We start from the raw sequence: 16148 nt of genomic DNA, 5'->3' as shown, positions 1-16148 counted from the left end.
TTACAGTTTCCACTGATTAAATATATATTGACTCATAAAGTATTACCATTACATCAATTGTCAGCAGATGCAAGAGTATGTCATTTAAATATTAACTATCATATAAAAATGGCAGCTTGATTGTTTGGAAGCAGTAATCTGGTGCTGGTTATTGCCACATTTCCCTAATGCATTAGGCAGCAGTCACAAAATGCATTGCCTTTCTTACATACCTGCTACTATGAAATCAGAAGCAGATAAGTTCTTTGTATATCTTCCCTTTCTCTTAGATTTAATTTTTATTTATTTCTGAACTGCAGATATCTTTGATCTGAATTGCAAAAATGCATTAGTATAATATAAACAAAGATACGCTCACTAGAGTCAGAAATTATATGCATAATCTCTAAATCAATGGGAAAAATATACAAAGAATCAGTAACAGATATATTACTTTGTGCTTGAAATATTTTTATGACAGTTCCCACATAATATGGGTGCAATATATCATGAATCGGGTTGTTTACCTAAATTCTTAGATTGTACTTATTTATGTAAAGTACATTCTACTCTCAGTACTTTAAGACCTGTCTTTTCCAGAAATGGTAAGAAGCTACACATTACGTCTAATATGAAATAAATCCTTTATTCTATGCTAACTGTATGATCAGGATATGTGGACGCTTCACAGACCATTAAAACCTTCTAGTAATTGATAGGTAATCGCTCATTTGTTGGCTGCAGCAATGTCCATGAGAGAGATACCATTCTTTCTTACTAACGTAACATGTAGAACTTGCTGCTGTTGCAACACTTAATGTTCGTAGTGCCGTATCATTTTTAATGCAAACACTCATTTTCTGCTTCCTTCTTACATTTTCTATTAAAATGCAACACAAACCAGCATAAATTTCACTCTATCCCTTTGAGGGTTGCATAAGCAGTTCCAGGGAGTATCAGCTATTGTATTGTTATTATTATTGTAAATAAATTTCTAGAGTTTAAGGGGTAGATATTTCATCAATTTTTTTTCTAGGAGGCTCATTGCCACTCTTTAAAACTTTTTACATCTTCTTTAAGGTAGTGCTTTAGATAGCAGTTTTTAATGCAAATAACACCTTGCATCCCAAGGCAGATTCATATTCTAGTTAATAAACAGCATCAATAAATTTGTCAAGACTTTACTGGCAACCGTACTGAACTTTTCATACACCAGCTTTTCTAGGAAATGGCTATACTGAGGAATTTATTCTGCTTAATTGCTTTAAATTAAGCAGTTTTCATTAGCAATCCTCTAACCAGTATAACCAGAAATAAATGAAGTCAGGAAAATTAACTGTTTTAACCCTTCCCATTACTAAAAAAAAAAAAAAGTATCTTAGATGAGTTTTGTTATTAAAAACAAGGCATCAAATATAAGTAAAACTGATGCAACTCCATTTAATTGGTGTGGGAATATTTACTAAGTTTGTGCATTAAAGACCTATGGTCTGTCTGAAATTTCCAGCAAAATACAAATTCAGAGTTTCTTACGCATTCGCCTTGAAGTTAAGAGACTAATTACATTAACTGATTTATTAATAAATGGGGCTTTTTGTCTAATTATTGTAAGTACTAACAGACTGGGGAACCATTTTAAATGTCTAATGTGCCTTGAAACAATTTTTTTAGGTTAATTACATTTCTCACTAAAGTCACTATGGATATGCCCCTTAGGTTTTACACTGGAAGCTTAAAGAAAAAAGTAAAGATGATTACCTCATTGGCCAGCTCCAGTAATACAGGAGCAACTGCATTTTTCATTACCCCATTCAGGTACCTAGACAAGACAAAGCCAGGTAATTCTGCAGCAGCAAGAAAAGGACAGTTTATACATGTCAGTATCCCTTCTGAATCTCTTTCATTTGGGGGAAAATACCCCAGTACAGAGTTTTTAATGGGAAATCTTTTAAGAATTATTTTAAACAATCACTAACTCTCCAGGGTTGTCTCCTATTCATCTGCAAGATACAGCAATCTCAATTAAGTCACTTGTAAAAACCACAATAAATCAAGAAATTAAAAAAAAAATTGGCTTAATGACATACAAATAAATTGTATCTGTACTACTTAAAGATGCATCACAGACAAATAAGCCTCTGTTATTCACAGTAAAGATTTTGGGTTCCACATGACCTTCAACCATGATGATGCACTGTATATCTTATTCAATTCACTACTATGCATAAAAACATAAATTCTCAAATTTAATACAGATTTTATCAACTGGACAGTAGTTTAAATACTAAAGGCTTACTTTAGTGAAATCAGAGTCTAACAATAAAATTAATATTCTAAAGAGAAAATGAAAGAAGAAATATTTCGGATCCAATAAAGGGTCAATGGCAAAGGCCTAACATTTCCAGTTAAGGTTATTAGACCAATATGGATACACAGCGACGTTTCTGACCATCGCATCCCACAGTATCGCCTTCCTCATCTCTGTTACTTTCACTGTTTGATGTTTACATTTTAATAATACCTAAAACCTGTTCTCAGGAGTTGATGGGTAGAAGCTATATTATTGGGAGCCACTTCGTGCTTTGCAGCCATGTGGAAAAGAACAATAGTTATCAACATTTGAACCTGCTCATTTATCCTATCTGTATTCATATAGCACATCATTAGAAGGCCACAGCCTTTCCAGCTCTATTATTACCCATCCATCAGAAGCCACTCTTCTGCCCATTAGAGACATTAAAATTCTTTATCATTTTACCTTTCTGTGGAATGGGTGTAACACCTTTACATAAACCTCTTCATAGAGTATTAGAGGGCTTTTTGTTTGCAAGTTATTCTGAGGCTTAATGAACAAAACAAATGATAAAAGCTTTTTGCTGTAACCTATTTCAATTCTACATAAAAAACCCACAAAACAAGATGCCTTGTGTACAGTTAAACATTGAAAATTTGTAACAGGAGAAAAAGAGGAGTGATCATAAACAAAATACCTAACCAGGAAGATTTACTTGAGATTAATGTTCTAAAACATGCATCTAGTTGATCGAACAGTAAAGCTACAGCTGACAATGGAGTAATTTTCTGTCAGATCTTTCTAATGCTACTGGCAATTCCATTATGGAATAACAGGTCTCACATGCTGATGGCAATACTGTTCTGAAAAGCTTGCTGATCCTTCTCGTAATTTGCCTTCGTGTTTGACAAAATTTAAGACTGGCAAGTTTTAAATGAGAAGCAGAAACTACTTCACTCAACTGTACTTCTACTTGCTCCCAACAGGGACCACTGGAAATGACTACCTTCAAAAATTGGTAGTTTCAGTCCTAGGAAAGCAATGGGAGCACAATTATGTGCTTGTATGTGGGTGGGAATAGGAAGGAGCATACCACACAGAGTGGGGTTTACAGCAGTAAGATGGATTCTACAGAAGAGTAGAGGAGAAAACATGTTTGTCATGTTTATGCTTGAAGCATTTCAAACTGGCTTCTGACTCAAGTAGTCTGCCCCTGTAGCTTACAAAACATACTACACAGTAAATCTACTAAAACAGGATTGAGATGAGTTTTCTAACTATTAATCATAACATCTCTGATTTTAAAACATGTGCATTTTATTCGGCCATGTTAATACATTTGCAATATGAAATACCCAGAAACAGCATAAAGAATTATTTTCCCTACCTTCCCATATAGCTTCATACATAATGCATTAGTTACGCACTGCTATCATACTTCAGACAGTACAGAAGGGGACAGGAGACCAAATCCTCCTACCTGGGTGAGCCAAACTTAATCATACCTACAACCTTACCGACACCAATACAACTGCTGCTTTGCATAAAGCAAAATTTGGTCCCATGTTTGAGGTTTAAGTTGTTGGAACTAGTAACACATCATAAAAGTGATTTAAATTATTTACATGTGTTCTAAGAAAAGGGTTATTTACACAGCAGTTACAATTAACATAGGCCACTTCACTGAAACTGTGCTAGTGAAAAGTAATTAAAAATAGCATTGTATATACATGGTTATTAACACAACAAAATTTTAAGGCAATATTCTTCCTAAACAAGAATCAACACTAGGAAAAGTGCAATGTGATACAGTACAAATTTTTACAGAACAATACAACTACTAAAAAAAGAAAATCAACCCCCCAAAACAGCACAATTCCCACCACATATTCTAAACCTGTGTCTGATATAAATCAGGCTGTGCTTAGGTTTTAAATGTATGACTCTGCGGAAGCACAGTTAATTGTTTACAAATGAATACTTTTTGTTTATTTTCCTGATTCATACAGATTAATATTAAGCATAAATATCAGACATCTACAATCACAAGTATGAACTCACTTGCCATGCAAGCTCCTCAGATATGTCAGTCTACAAAGCAATATTTTAATTGAGTATCTTTACAAGTTATCAGTATGCCCCAATTATGTCATTGCAATATTTTTAGTAAAGCCTATGGAAGTAATAGACAAACTATAAGGCGTAGTAAATATAATTTATTAGCTTAAAATGCAAACAATTGTAAAATATTGTAAAATGACATAAAGGTTTTCATCTTCCCTTAACAGCTACTTCTGACACTTCTGTTGATAAAACAGGAGTGATCTAAAAATTAGTGCTTTAACTAGCAATACATGAATTTAATATGTAACTTTTTGTAATGTAACACAAATGTTGTTTTAAAAGTACAAGCAACTGTAACAGAACACGCTCCCTTGCTGTAAAAAAGTTATCACCAATATTAGTCTTGACACAGAAATCCTGTAATTACTAACTATAGGCAATATATAATAAATGCTGTCACATACACCGTAAAAATTATTTGCTTATCCTGACGTAGAGCCAAGGAAGTAAACCTTTTCTTAATGAGACTGACCAAAAGCTGAAAAATTTCTGCATTTTCACTGAAAAACATTTTTAGGAGAACTGTTTTGTATTCCTCATCCCAAATTTTACATTTATTTTTATAGAAAATTACCTTCATAAGCTAATAAGCTAATTTACTCATAATTGCCATAATAATTAGTAGTTACGATGATACTCTTAACCAGGGTGGGGAGGTCATACCTTTGGTAGTAAGTTTCAATAGCTTCAGCAGTGTGATGCTTGGCATGTGTTCTTTTGATTTGTTTCTAGAAAAATGAAAAACAAACAAACAGTCTTACAAATGTGTCATAGATCAAAACACAGAAATCCTGACTGCCCAAACACATGTTCCTTGGCTACACTTTGATATATAAACTGAACTATGTTTTTAGATTCTCTACAGAAATGACATTCAATCTACCTATTGAATTGAACGTCTTCAGACTGTACTGCAATGTACCATATATGTAAAAGCCAATAAGGTCACAATAATTGAATCTAAATAAGTTTGCTGAAGGCTGCAGAGGGCAAAGAAAAACTTGTTCTCTCTTTCAACCTTTGTATTAATTTTCCCTCAATTCAATTCCATCTAAGTCTGGTGCACTCTAGTTTTACAATTCAATTGGCATTTTTAACCAGGAAGAACATTGCTTAAAAACAACTTATTTGAAAAACTACAAAAAGTAATTCCATAGGGACTTGCCACTTGACTGACACCTGTCATCTCATGATAAATGACTCCATTTTCTGCCTCTCTTGCCTTCTGCCACTCCGGCAATGGTCATTTATCATCATCTCTGTCAGCAATGGAAAGCAGCACTGACAGTGCAAGTCAGCAAACATTTAGCACATGGAACCACGCAACACAGGGAAATTATTATTGTCAGAATAATAATGGTTTAGCATAATTTATTACAGGTCCACCAAATAAGCAAAGGCTAGATGTTATTAGACAGATGGATGGGTAGGCTTGGCAGCCATCCACTGAGACTCAGGCGGTGCTTGATGTGGAAAAGGGAACATCCTCCAAACCAATCAGAAAGCTGGCAGTTCAATTACAAAGAAATAAAGGGACATTCATCATTCAATTAGGCACCTGTCAACCCTCACAAAGGAGAAAACTTCTAACCTGGTACTCCTGGGAGAAGATGCTCAGCAGAGTGGACTGCGATTGACTGGAACAAATAAAAGAAGGACAAAGTTAATTACTGGAGTGCACTGCAAAGAAACAAAAGAGAAGGGAGCTTCAAAGGTAGGCCTGCTGCCCTGTAATCTAACAGAACATGAAAACAAGTGTGGAAAAGTTGTTCCAGATGAACACCTCAGACAAAGGCTTCCTGCTGCTAGGTCAAGGAGAGAGCGTACGAGGGAGGGGAGGAAAATATAGCAAGAGTTTCAAAGCAAACGAGCATATTGTTTGGGTGATTCCTTTTTCAGCTTCAGAACCCACAAAGTCCTATCAGGAGCAGGTAGCTGAGTTAAAAGGGAACAGGCAAAAAGGAAAACAAAGCAAAATTTCCATTAATAATTGATGGAGTTAAATTCAATCAGCAGTTGGGAACATGCCGCTTGTTCATTGGTAACATATTGAAATTCATTTTGTTAGCAGCAAGGGAACCTCTTCAGTAGCTGCCTCACATTCAGGTTAAAAACTTCCCCCTCTGTCAGAAGCAGCATATGGGACCACTGGAACATTCCCACTGAAACTGATGTGCTTTGAAAATAGAAACTTTCACAGCAGGAAGCCGAGATTCCCCGGAGTCGGTCATTTCCAAAAGCTGCCATAAGCTTCATTCATCTAAGGCTCCACTCAATGTCAAACACCTGGCAATGAAGCAACCTGGAAAGCATTCTTTCCAAGGGGGAATTTTTCTCTCTGAATTGTTAACATTTAGAAATGGGACAAGATTTTTTTTTCCTCTGAAAGGCAATCAATACTACACCGCTACTGTTTTCAATTGTCCTCTGTGGATATATCTACCTCATCACATCCTGAATACAATTAATTACTCCTAATATATTTTCCTACTACATGCAACTTGAACAAATTATAGTCTCAATAAATCGAGTTTTATGGTACAGCAAAGCATTATGAATAATTAACATTTTTCCTTTCGTGAACTTACCTACTAAGGCATAGCATAGGTAGTTCAAAGATGCAGCAATGTCTCAAGCCTTGCTCTTCTGCCAGATTTCTTGTATGTGAATTTAACACCTGTATCACATCATATGTACTTTAAATGTAAATGTTCTCTCCATACTTAAATGGCCCTTCTCCTTGCAATTTTCACACCTCAGAAATACTAATTTAAGATCAGGAAGGCTCACTCCCACTTTCAAAAGGGAAAACTGAGGCACAGAATGACTAAATGGTTTGTTCAGGTTTAAACAGACGGTATGTCAATGCAGCACAGCATAAAACGTTACCTCTAAACCCACCAGTTGAAGCATCAGCAACAAAGCAAGTAGATTAACACAGTGCTATATAAAGAGCTTACTAGTTTGTCTTATCTGTATCTGTGCTTCCTGCATCTTTGCCATAACACTGTATTTTGGGCTTGTCTGCCCAGCGCAACATCTGTGTGACAGCAGTAAGATGAGCCTTGATCTCCGGTATTTTACACATGAGAATGTTCACCCTGAGTTCTCACTGACTGAATGTTAAAACTGTAGAAAAATGATAGCAACATAAATGGACTGATATACAGATTTATGAAATTAATGGATTACAGAAAAATGAATTACAATATAGTAAAGAATTTACATATTCTTAAATATGTATAATTTGACACAGAGGCCAGGAGATATGTACCACAATGCCTCCCCAAAAGGTGCACCATCCAATTATGGCAACCTTCAACATGCACATGTTATCATTACGAGGTGAACAAAGGAAAGAAATTAAGATTATATACTTACACAGGCTATATACATATGCAAAGCTAAGGTATTTCAAGTTGATTTATTTAAAAAAAACCCTACAGGCTATAAATAAGTTGCATACATATGGCCCCCTAATGGCTCTCCACATAACTATTATTATCTGGCAGATTTACATGGTCATAATGGTAGAATTGAATTTAGAGAAAAGATGTGTAAAAAACCAAACCAAAACAGGACAGCATTTAACTGGATCTCTGGCTTAAGTTCTCTCCCACTGACATACCAATTTGTGTATTTTTAGGCTATTCCCAGTATGATTACTGTGCTTATTGTACCATTAGCCTATTATACCCACTGACATATCAGAAAGAATTAAGACCATTATCCCTGTCTTCACACTCTTGACTCTTGTCCATTTTATTTGTTCTCTTGTTCCCCTTGAATTTTGCCCTTCTACTTCAGTCTACTCTGACACTCCTCTCCTGTGCTTCCAACTGTTCAGATCATTTAGGACTTACCACAAACACTAAAAAATTCAGTCCAATAGCTGAACAAGTTGGATATATACTGGATTGCAGTACAAAAACATTACGACTGTGACAAAGAGAATTATTTCAATAGTACCATTCAAAGAATTTCAAGCCTTACTACCAGAAGGTCGTTCTCCTTCCCTGGGAGAAGTGGATTTATATCTTCACAGGGCTGCTTCCATGTTTCTTCTGGTTAACATAGTTCCCCTTTTAAACACTAAAACCACTTATCTGCCACTCAGCATTTCCTTGCCACAATTCCATTGCCACAACTTCCTGGCAAAATGAAATAGCTCCTCAAAACACAGCTGAGCATCTATTGCAAAGATGCCATTGACAGAAAACTGAAACATCACTGTTTTGGAAAGTGCTGAAAAAGACAGTACTGTGTACTTGGAGAGGGGACAGAAGTCATGAACGTGCATTTGCACTGCAAGACAACATAATCACAACTGCTGATACTGACAGCAGGGATACTGCCATGTAAGTTATCATTACTTCTACAGGAGCAGCCAAATTCCTACGGCTCCATCCATCCTCTGATGCTTTATACAGGATTTCAAAGCAGCAAATGATCAGACAAATTAATATAGCTGAGATATCCAGGAAAACAAACATAACACTGAAAATATCTTTCATTCACAATAACTTTTCAGTGCTGCATTATTGCCTCTTATGGAATAAACTCTATAGTAAGCCTCAAGGCTTACTGGAAGGCTAGGGATATAGACATGTGTTGAGCAAGCTCTTTTGTCAAGAACCAACTGTAGAGCCAAGGTACAGATTTGCTGATTTTCTGCAACAAACAAACAAAACCCCCCAAACTCATAGTTAAATAATTAATAAATTATTAATTGTTATCCATCTTGTAGAACTAAATCTATTTTCCAGAAAAACAAGCAAACTCTCTTCTTAAGTTCTATAGCAGCCACTTTGATGGAAACATTTCCGTCTGCAATTCCAGATGGTAATGGATCTAACTCCCAGAGCTCTGTTCAAAGAAACCAGCCTCAATCTTCAAATATCCTCTTTTTCTTGTACATCAGCATCCATGATGAACCAATTTACCTTTTGTTACTCTGTGTTGATGTTGGTGGCAGACTTCCATCTGAATGCCTGATTAACTTTGTGCTCTTGTCAATACATAACTGGATTAGGGCAGAAAACTGTGAAATCTAAAATCTGCTACAAAATGTCCATTTAAAAAAAAAAACAACCACTTTTATTTTAAAACAATGAAATGTCATTTCTAGGTTCCAAATAATATAAAAACATAAACATTTTCTTCTAATAAAAAAAAAGTATTACAGATATCAAAGTCCATCCACATTTAGAATGGGATGCCCATGTCAGACCAGAACAAGAGAGAAGAACTGAGAGATCAATCAAGCTAAGGAGACAACTGCAAGTCTGGTGCTGGAAAAAGAATATGCCTTTTGGTCATTTAATATGTAAGAATAAAATGTAGACCATTCTCTTCTAATGAATCCCAGAATTTGGTAGAGGAGGAATGCTATCATCCCTGGAGAGTATTTCAGAAATGTTTTGTTTTGCAATGAGCATTCATATATGTACTAGAAACAGATAATATGCTGATGCAGATCAGTGCTTCATAACTAAAGTTGATATAAAACTCTGGCCAAGAAGCAGCTAGCAAGGACAAAAAGAACTTAATTGGATCAGATCATCTTCTCAACAAAGCAGGCTTGCAGATCTAGCCAAGATTTGGGGTGCTGTCCAACTTAATATTTGCTATTTACTACACCCTCACCAGGAGAAAATCCAAATATGACAACTTTGGGCAATTATTATATTATTAGCCCTTGCAAATAATTAATTCTTTAGAGATAAGATAAAACTTACACTTTTTTATTTTCTGAGATTACTGAAAACATAAAATTTTAGGTAGAAAACCAAGTTTCCACTTATTTCATCTATTTGTTTTAAAATTAGTTTCCTTTCCCTCATCTTTAACGCCACACTTTTTGCCTAATATAGAAAGACTAAAAATTCAGCTTTACATTTCATGTATTCTGCTATGGAACAAAGGAAGAGTATCTAGAGAGATCTGTAAAAAATAATAATCAAGAGTAAATATGAACTGCAGTATTTAATCCAGTAACTATTCACACAAGTGGAGACAAGCAGGGGGAAAGCAAAGTCCATCATGTGACAAATACATATTATATATATAGAATAGCCTTGATTTTGTTTCCAACAAATGAAATCTACAAAGAACATTACCTCCCTTTCACAAAATGGAACATTCCACCTCATTAAGATGATAAATATATTGGTTAAAAAACTGAGTGTGGGGGCAGGAGCTGCGTTCCAAAATTCAGAAGCTGTTACGTGTGAAATCCCAAAGCAGCAGTGTCAAACCTTCTCTTGGAAGTGCATACAACATTGCACTTCGCTACTGTAGGAATTCAGGCACAGGGAGAAATTGTTTCTTTCCTTCCACAGTCTCCACCATGAGTATGTAGTCCTAGTCATACCCCTTCATGAAATGTTCTGAAGCAGACAGCAAGAGTCTCTCATTTCTAATAACTGGAAAAGAACTTCCCCTTTCCACCTATAAGTTTTCAAATATTTTTACTAATGCAATATTGAGCTTTAAAATAAAACATATACATACAACTTATGGCTAGAATTGCATGGTGCTGCCATGCTGGATTAAGAATCTATGTGAGGAAAGAAATATATATATTTCATGAATCTAAATGACGGGGTGGAAAGGGAATCCTCCTCACAGCTATCCTGAAATTCCAGAATGTGCGCCTAAAATACATTTTTCCTGTTGCATTATCAAAGGCATGAAAGAAACCCAAACAGCCTTTTAATTCTCATCTTCTGTACTGCAAACGCTTTGGAACAGGGAATCCTAAAGAATGCAATGTTTCTACACTGCTTGTCACATGCTAACCAGTCCGCTTTTATTTCTAAAAACTCTGTCAATAATGGATTTCAAATAGATCTAGCAGCATCGGTTCAAATGCATTAACACAAGCACAGATGCGCAAAGCCTCCATGGCTTCCCAGAACTATAGGATGTAGGCTAATGAGCCACCACAGTTATACCTGTAAATCAACTAAAGCCACTCTGATGGTGAACTTCCCACCTGCGAGGAGGTGACAACTAGTGGATTCTCAGAATTTCTTCTACGTGTCATGATTGTCAGGATGGTTTCTTAGCAGCCTGAGTGGTTCCACATGAGGATCCAGGAAGGCTCAGGAATAATGAAGGCCTATCAAAGCTTGAGAAACGCTAAGCTCATACGCATCCAAGCACTGAAGAACATGGAATGAGGGAGGGAGACTCACTGACCTCTAGAATAGTTATGGCTTTGACCTCTCTTCACTGCAGCTTTCAATATTAAAATCTTTCCTGAAGTTTTAATATGCTTGTGGTCACTTCTCTGAGTGAAAATTCTCAAAAAGCAGATTATTGTCTCTGTACATATTTGTACTTTATCATTCACAAATCTAACGCTGTTTTATCAGAAGTCAGTGAATTATCAATTTAAGCCAAATCAATATATATGTCTATATATATGTGCGTGTGCATGTGTGTGTCAATATATGTGTTTAAATCAATATATGAGTTTGAATTGGAGTAACTACGTGACATAAAAGTACCTAAGTCTTTAGTTACAACATGGTAACTTCTGTAAAGTTGCTATCTTCCAAGGTTACAGCTTTCCAGCTAGACCAGTTCAAGTCTGGGATACAAAACCAGTTTTATCTCTGCATAAGAAGCCTTCCGTACAATGAAACATTACCAGTAGCTACTACTTTGGGAACTACAAAGCCAATACAGTGCTGTTGCAGAAATACTCCCATTACAAATATATTAATACTATAAAAATTCAATAAAGAAGTACCTGCTGATATGCTCATTTCAGATTTAGTACCATCACATTTAAAATCAAGATAAAATTCAAGCTCATGTGGAAAAACTATAGCATTAACCAATTTTGAAATTCTCTGATATCCAGTTCAATAAACTGTACAACAGCTCAACTCAAAACGTTTAAATATGAATCACTTACTAAAAATTGTCTTTGCATCAAAGTTGATTTCATACCTTTGGTAGGACCAAAAATAAAAAACAGAAGTAAAGAGTCCAAGGAAAAAGTCATCCTGCATTGCTGGCTGACTCTATCCAATGATAATAAAAAGGTTATATGCAGGCATGTGCATACCACTTTGCTGCCTATAGCCAGGGTTATGAGAATAACAGTATGACAAAGCTCCAAGAAGGCTACTTGAGAAGAGTCATCACTTCTATGACCTTGACACTGGTTGGTCCCACAACTTCTATACAATTTAGTGATGTGCGAGAACAGATGATGGTGCAATACATAGAAATGGCAGCATTTAAAATTCATAGTAGCATAAGGCCATTACTTTTCCCACTGGGCCACTTGAACTTTAATAATGTCTGACCTAGTTGGCCAATAAGTTCTAGCAGCAGACAGAGGAAAATTGCCAGTATTAGATACTGTTTGAATAATTTTTCATTTAGAAAGACTTAGAAGTTCCTTTAAGAGCATGGCACCAATTCTTCCTGTAGACACCTCATTTTTTGGTGTCTGTTGTAACGGCCAATATATTTTAAAACAACTGCAGCCTATGAATGATCTGTATCAGACAAGAAAAAAATAAAATACCCAGCTAAATACAAATTACCAATACAGGCAATGATCACAAAATAATGCTAGCTCTTTGCAGAGACAAATTCCACCTTCTTTCCCCAACACCACAAAAATCTGACTTTCAACAGCAGTAATACAAGTGTAACTCAAAATACGACATATTCAAATTATTACAAAGTATTTCTGATCAAGCCCCCAAAATGAAAAGAGAAGTCAGAATAAAGATGCAATTTTTTCATTCACATATATATGCTTATGATGAGAACAACAACATTATGCTTCAACAGTGGATAAACATTGGCAGATATTATGGTTAAAAATGGAACTCTGAAAACACAAGAACAGAAGAGTGGTATTTCCAAATGAAATGAAACTACTTTTTGGTCTTATTATCTTAGTAAGAAAGTATAGAAAATAGATAGTAATTTTCCCAAGATATTGTTCTGATATTTTTTCTTTCCAGAGTTAAACAGCACAGTGCTTGTTGCATGAATGTTTGAAACCTACTTAAATGCCAAACCCACACAGAGACCTTTGTAAGTAAATACTCTTCCACTAATGTTCCAAGTAATGTCTCTTCCATAAAAACATAAAACTATTTTGTAAGGTTCGATTCAAGCTGAAAAATATTTTCAGATGCAATACAGAACAAGAATATATTCACAATACAGATTTAAAAAATACAGTAACAGTGCTAAAACATTAAAACTCTCAAATATTCTGACATCAGGCTTCAGTGACTATCGAATCTTTTCACCTTACAGATACCAGAACTTCCCTGGTACCCTTTGTTCAGCTAATCAGGGAGTCCATTGATAAAAAGAAACTGATAGGAGTCAAATAGGGTTTGCCTCCCACATACACCTTGATAATCATAGTACTTGTCCTCTACATCTCCACCTCCTGGTATTCTCTAAAATTCTCCTTTTAACTCTACCAGTAGAATTTCTCAGACAATTAAATAAAAAAAGCAAAGTTTGAGACTAACATAAGCAGATGATTTGCTATGTCCTTGTCCTCAACTACTCCAAGTTACTTAGCAAGAAGAACAGTTTATTAATATACATGAAAGAATCAGTGAACACATCCCAAAGCAGAGGCATAGAGCAGCATACCAGAGACAGAGAAAAAAGCAAAACCTCTGCAAATTCCTTGTTTGCACTTAACTGTGCATCATCTACACTTTATTTCAATTTACTTCAGTTAAGATTATACAGAAAACATGCTTGCAAGTTTGAACTCTTAGTACCACAATCTAAATGTTGAACCACTAGGCAAAAATACACAAAAGTTGTAGTTATCTGATGACGGTTATGCAAAGAAAGATGCTCCTAGGCTGCAACAGCAATGGACCTCAACAAGTTGTTAAGGCAAAGAAGCTACAGTTTAAACCAGGGATTTATCCCTCACCTTTCCTATCTGCCCTCTTAATAGGGACAAGGTCCATACATTGAAAAAACATTCACTTAGTAGACTATTACTGGAAAGAAATATTTTATATATTCATTTTGTGTTCATCTTCCTCATTTTGTTTGGATAACTCTATTGTGCTACCTCCCCTTCCCCCCCAGGAAAAGAATCAGATTATAGAATACCTTGTCAAGAGAAGTTTTTCAGACTCCAATCTTAAATTTCCTGATTGTGGAGAAAGGGGAAAATCATTCTACTTTGTACTTTTTTTCTTCAAACCTATATTGTCCTGTATAAACTAGATGTTTAAATATCATTTTAGAAAACTATTTTTATGAGTGAATGGCAATTTGAAGCTAATTAGACTGTTCATTTTACATTAAAAAATTAGCCTGTATGTAAAAAGCATATATGTGCCAATTTGAAACTAAGTAAATCCCTGAACACCCTTAAACAATTTGCTCCTAAAAATATATAATCAAATTTAGAAAACTATAAATTATATTTAAATTTATTATTTACAAGCAATTAATTATGAAGACAGCCAGGTGGCTTTCATTACATAAATTACTGTTAATGACACTTGCCTCATGCTGCTACTGTATTTAGCGTTTGCATGTATCACATGTCAAGCACACACACTGTTGCATAGCTCTCTCCAGGGTAAAAAGTGAACACCTTAAGTCAAAAAAGCTTCCAGTAATCCAATCAAAACTGTTAATTCCTTAAACAAGTCAGGATTTCATTGATGTTTCTCATACAGGGTACAATTTAAAGGATTTTAGCTCTATCAAATATGGATGATACAGAAAAGTAGTTTTAAGTAAATTCAAATTTTGGGAACAATAAAGATTTAAGGCAAGAAATGAATCCATGTATAGCCTGTCCCCTTAAGATTTTTAGTCTTAAGCCCTAAAAAGTGTTTATCATTTAAAAGTTTATGATTTTAAAGCTACTCGTAATTAGAAAACAAAGGAAAAAAAGATAATAATTCTTGTCTATCTACCTAGCTGACAGTACAGTACTTTGCCTTGTATCTGTAAGTTATGGTAACGTATATGCAGATATTTACAAAGTCTACTTGCAGTCCCGGGGGTATAGCTTACTGTGCCATAGAGGTAATAAACTAATTTAATTCTACTACTTCCCATTGGAAAGATGGCAGAAATGCACTAAGAAGGAAACCCAGCTGTTCCTTTTTACTAGTGGTCTTCCAGCATTCTTTTTTAAAAAGCTATCTACCTACAACTGGCAGGCAACATGAAGGGAACATCTGACAAGAGGTGATCCCAATATTAGATTATTCTGTCCTAAAACTTCTCTAACCTTCTTTTCCACTCCTACCAACTGGATTTTCCTTTCCCTTCCTCCTCTTCCCAGAGGATTTATTTTTTTGTGTTCTTTGCACTGCTCTGAAAATCCATACAATGACTATATGCTTTGCTTCCTGCAGTGCTGCAGAAAAGGTTGGGTTTCCAGGAGAACTCTTAATCCGTGTACTAACTGAACGGAATCATCTCTGAATGTAAACAGTCAATAGGTTCACCCTATCGCATCACCTTCATTAGGCACCAAATTTGACCAGTCTTGGTTGAATGGACCCGAAGGCCTTAGTAAACAAATGTGGAAGCCAAGGAAGAAGGAAAACAAGGTCAACACCAAACATATGTTAAAATAAACTGAAGATGACCTCAACATGCATCAAATCATATGGCATGACTCACTGACACTTCTTAAATTCCTGGGAGTTGTCAAAAACATAATAAAAATATACATTGTCATCTTTACATTAAGCACATAAGGACTAGA

The 16148-nt window shown here is 35.4% G+C and overlaps 1 protein-coding gene across 1 annotated transcript in view; it reads right to left on the bottom strand.

The window, feature by feature from the left end:
* CDIN1 (CDAN1 interacting nuclease 1) overlaps positions 1 to 16148 on the bottom strand; it is a 126210-nt gene that overhangs the window by 95476 nt on the left and 14586 nt on the right. Inside the window, exons 2-4 of the mRNA XM_059819441.1 lie at positions 5988 to 6033; positions 5060 to 5124; positions 1738 to 1798 (exon numbers count right to left, since the gene is read on the bottom strand). Coding sequence (XP_059675424.1) covers positions 1738 to 1798; positions 5060 to 5124; positions 5988 to 6033 — 172 coding nt within the window. The remainder of the gene's footprint in view (positions 1 to 1737; positions 1799 to 5059; positions 5125 to 5987; positions 6034 to 16148) is intronic.

This window comes from Gavia stellata, chromosome 7 (genome assembly GCF_030936135.1).
Source record: "Gavia stellata isolate bGavSte3 chromosome 7, bGavSte3.hap2, whole genome shotgun sequence".
NCBI classification, from domain to species: Eukaryota; Metazoa; Chordata; class Aves; order Gaviiformes; family Gaviidae; genus Gavia; species Gavia stellata.
This window is presented reverse-complemented; position numbering and strand designations above follow the sequence as displayed.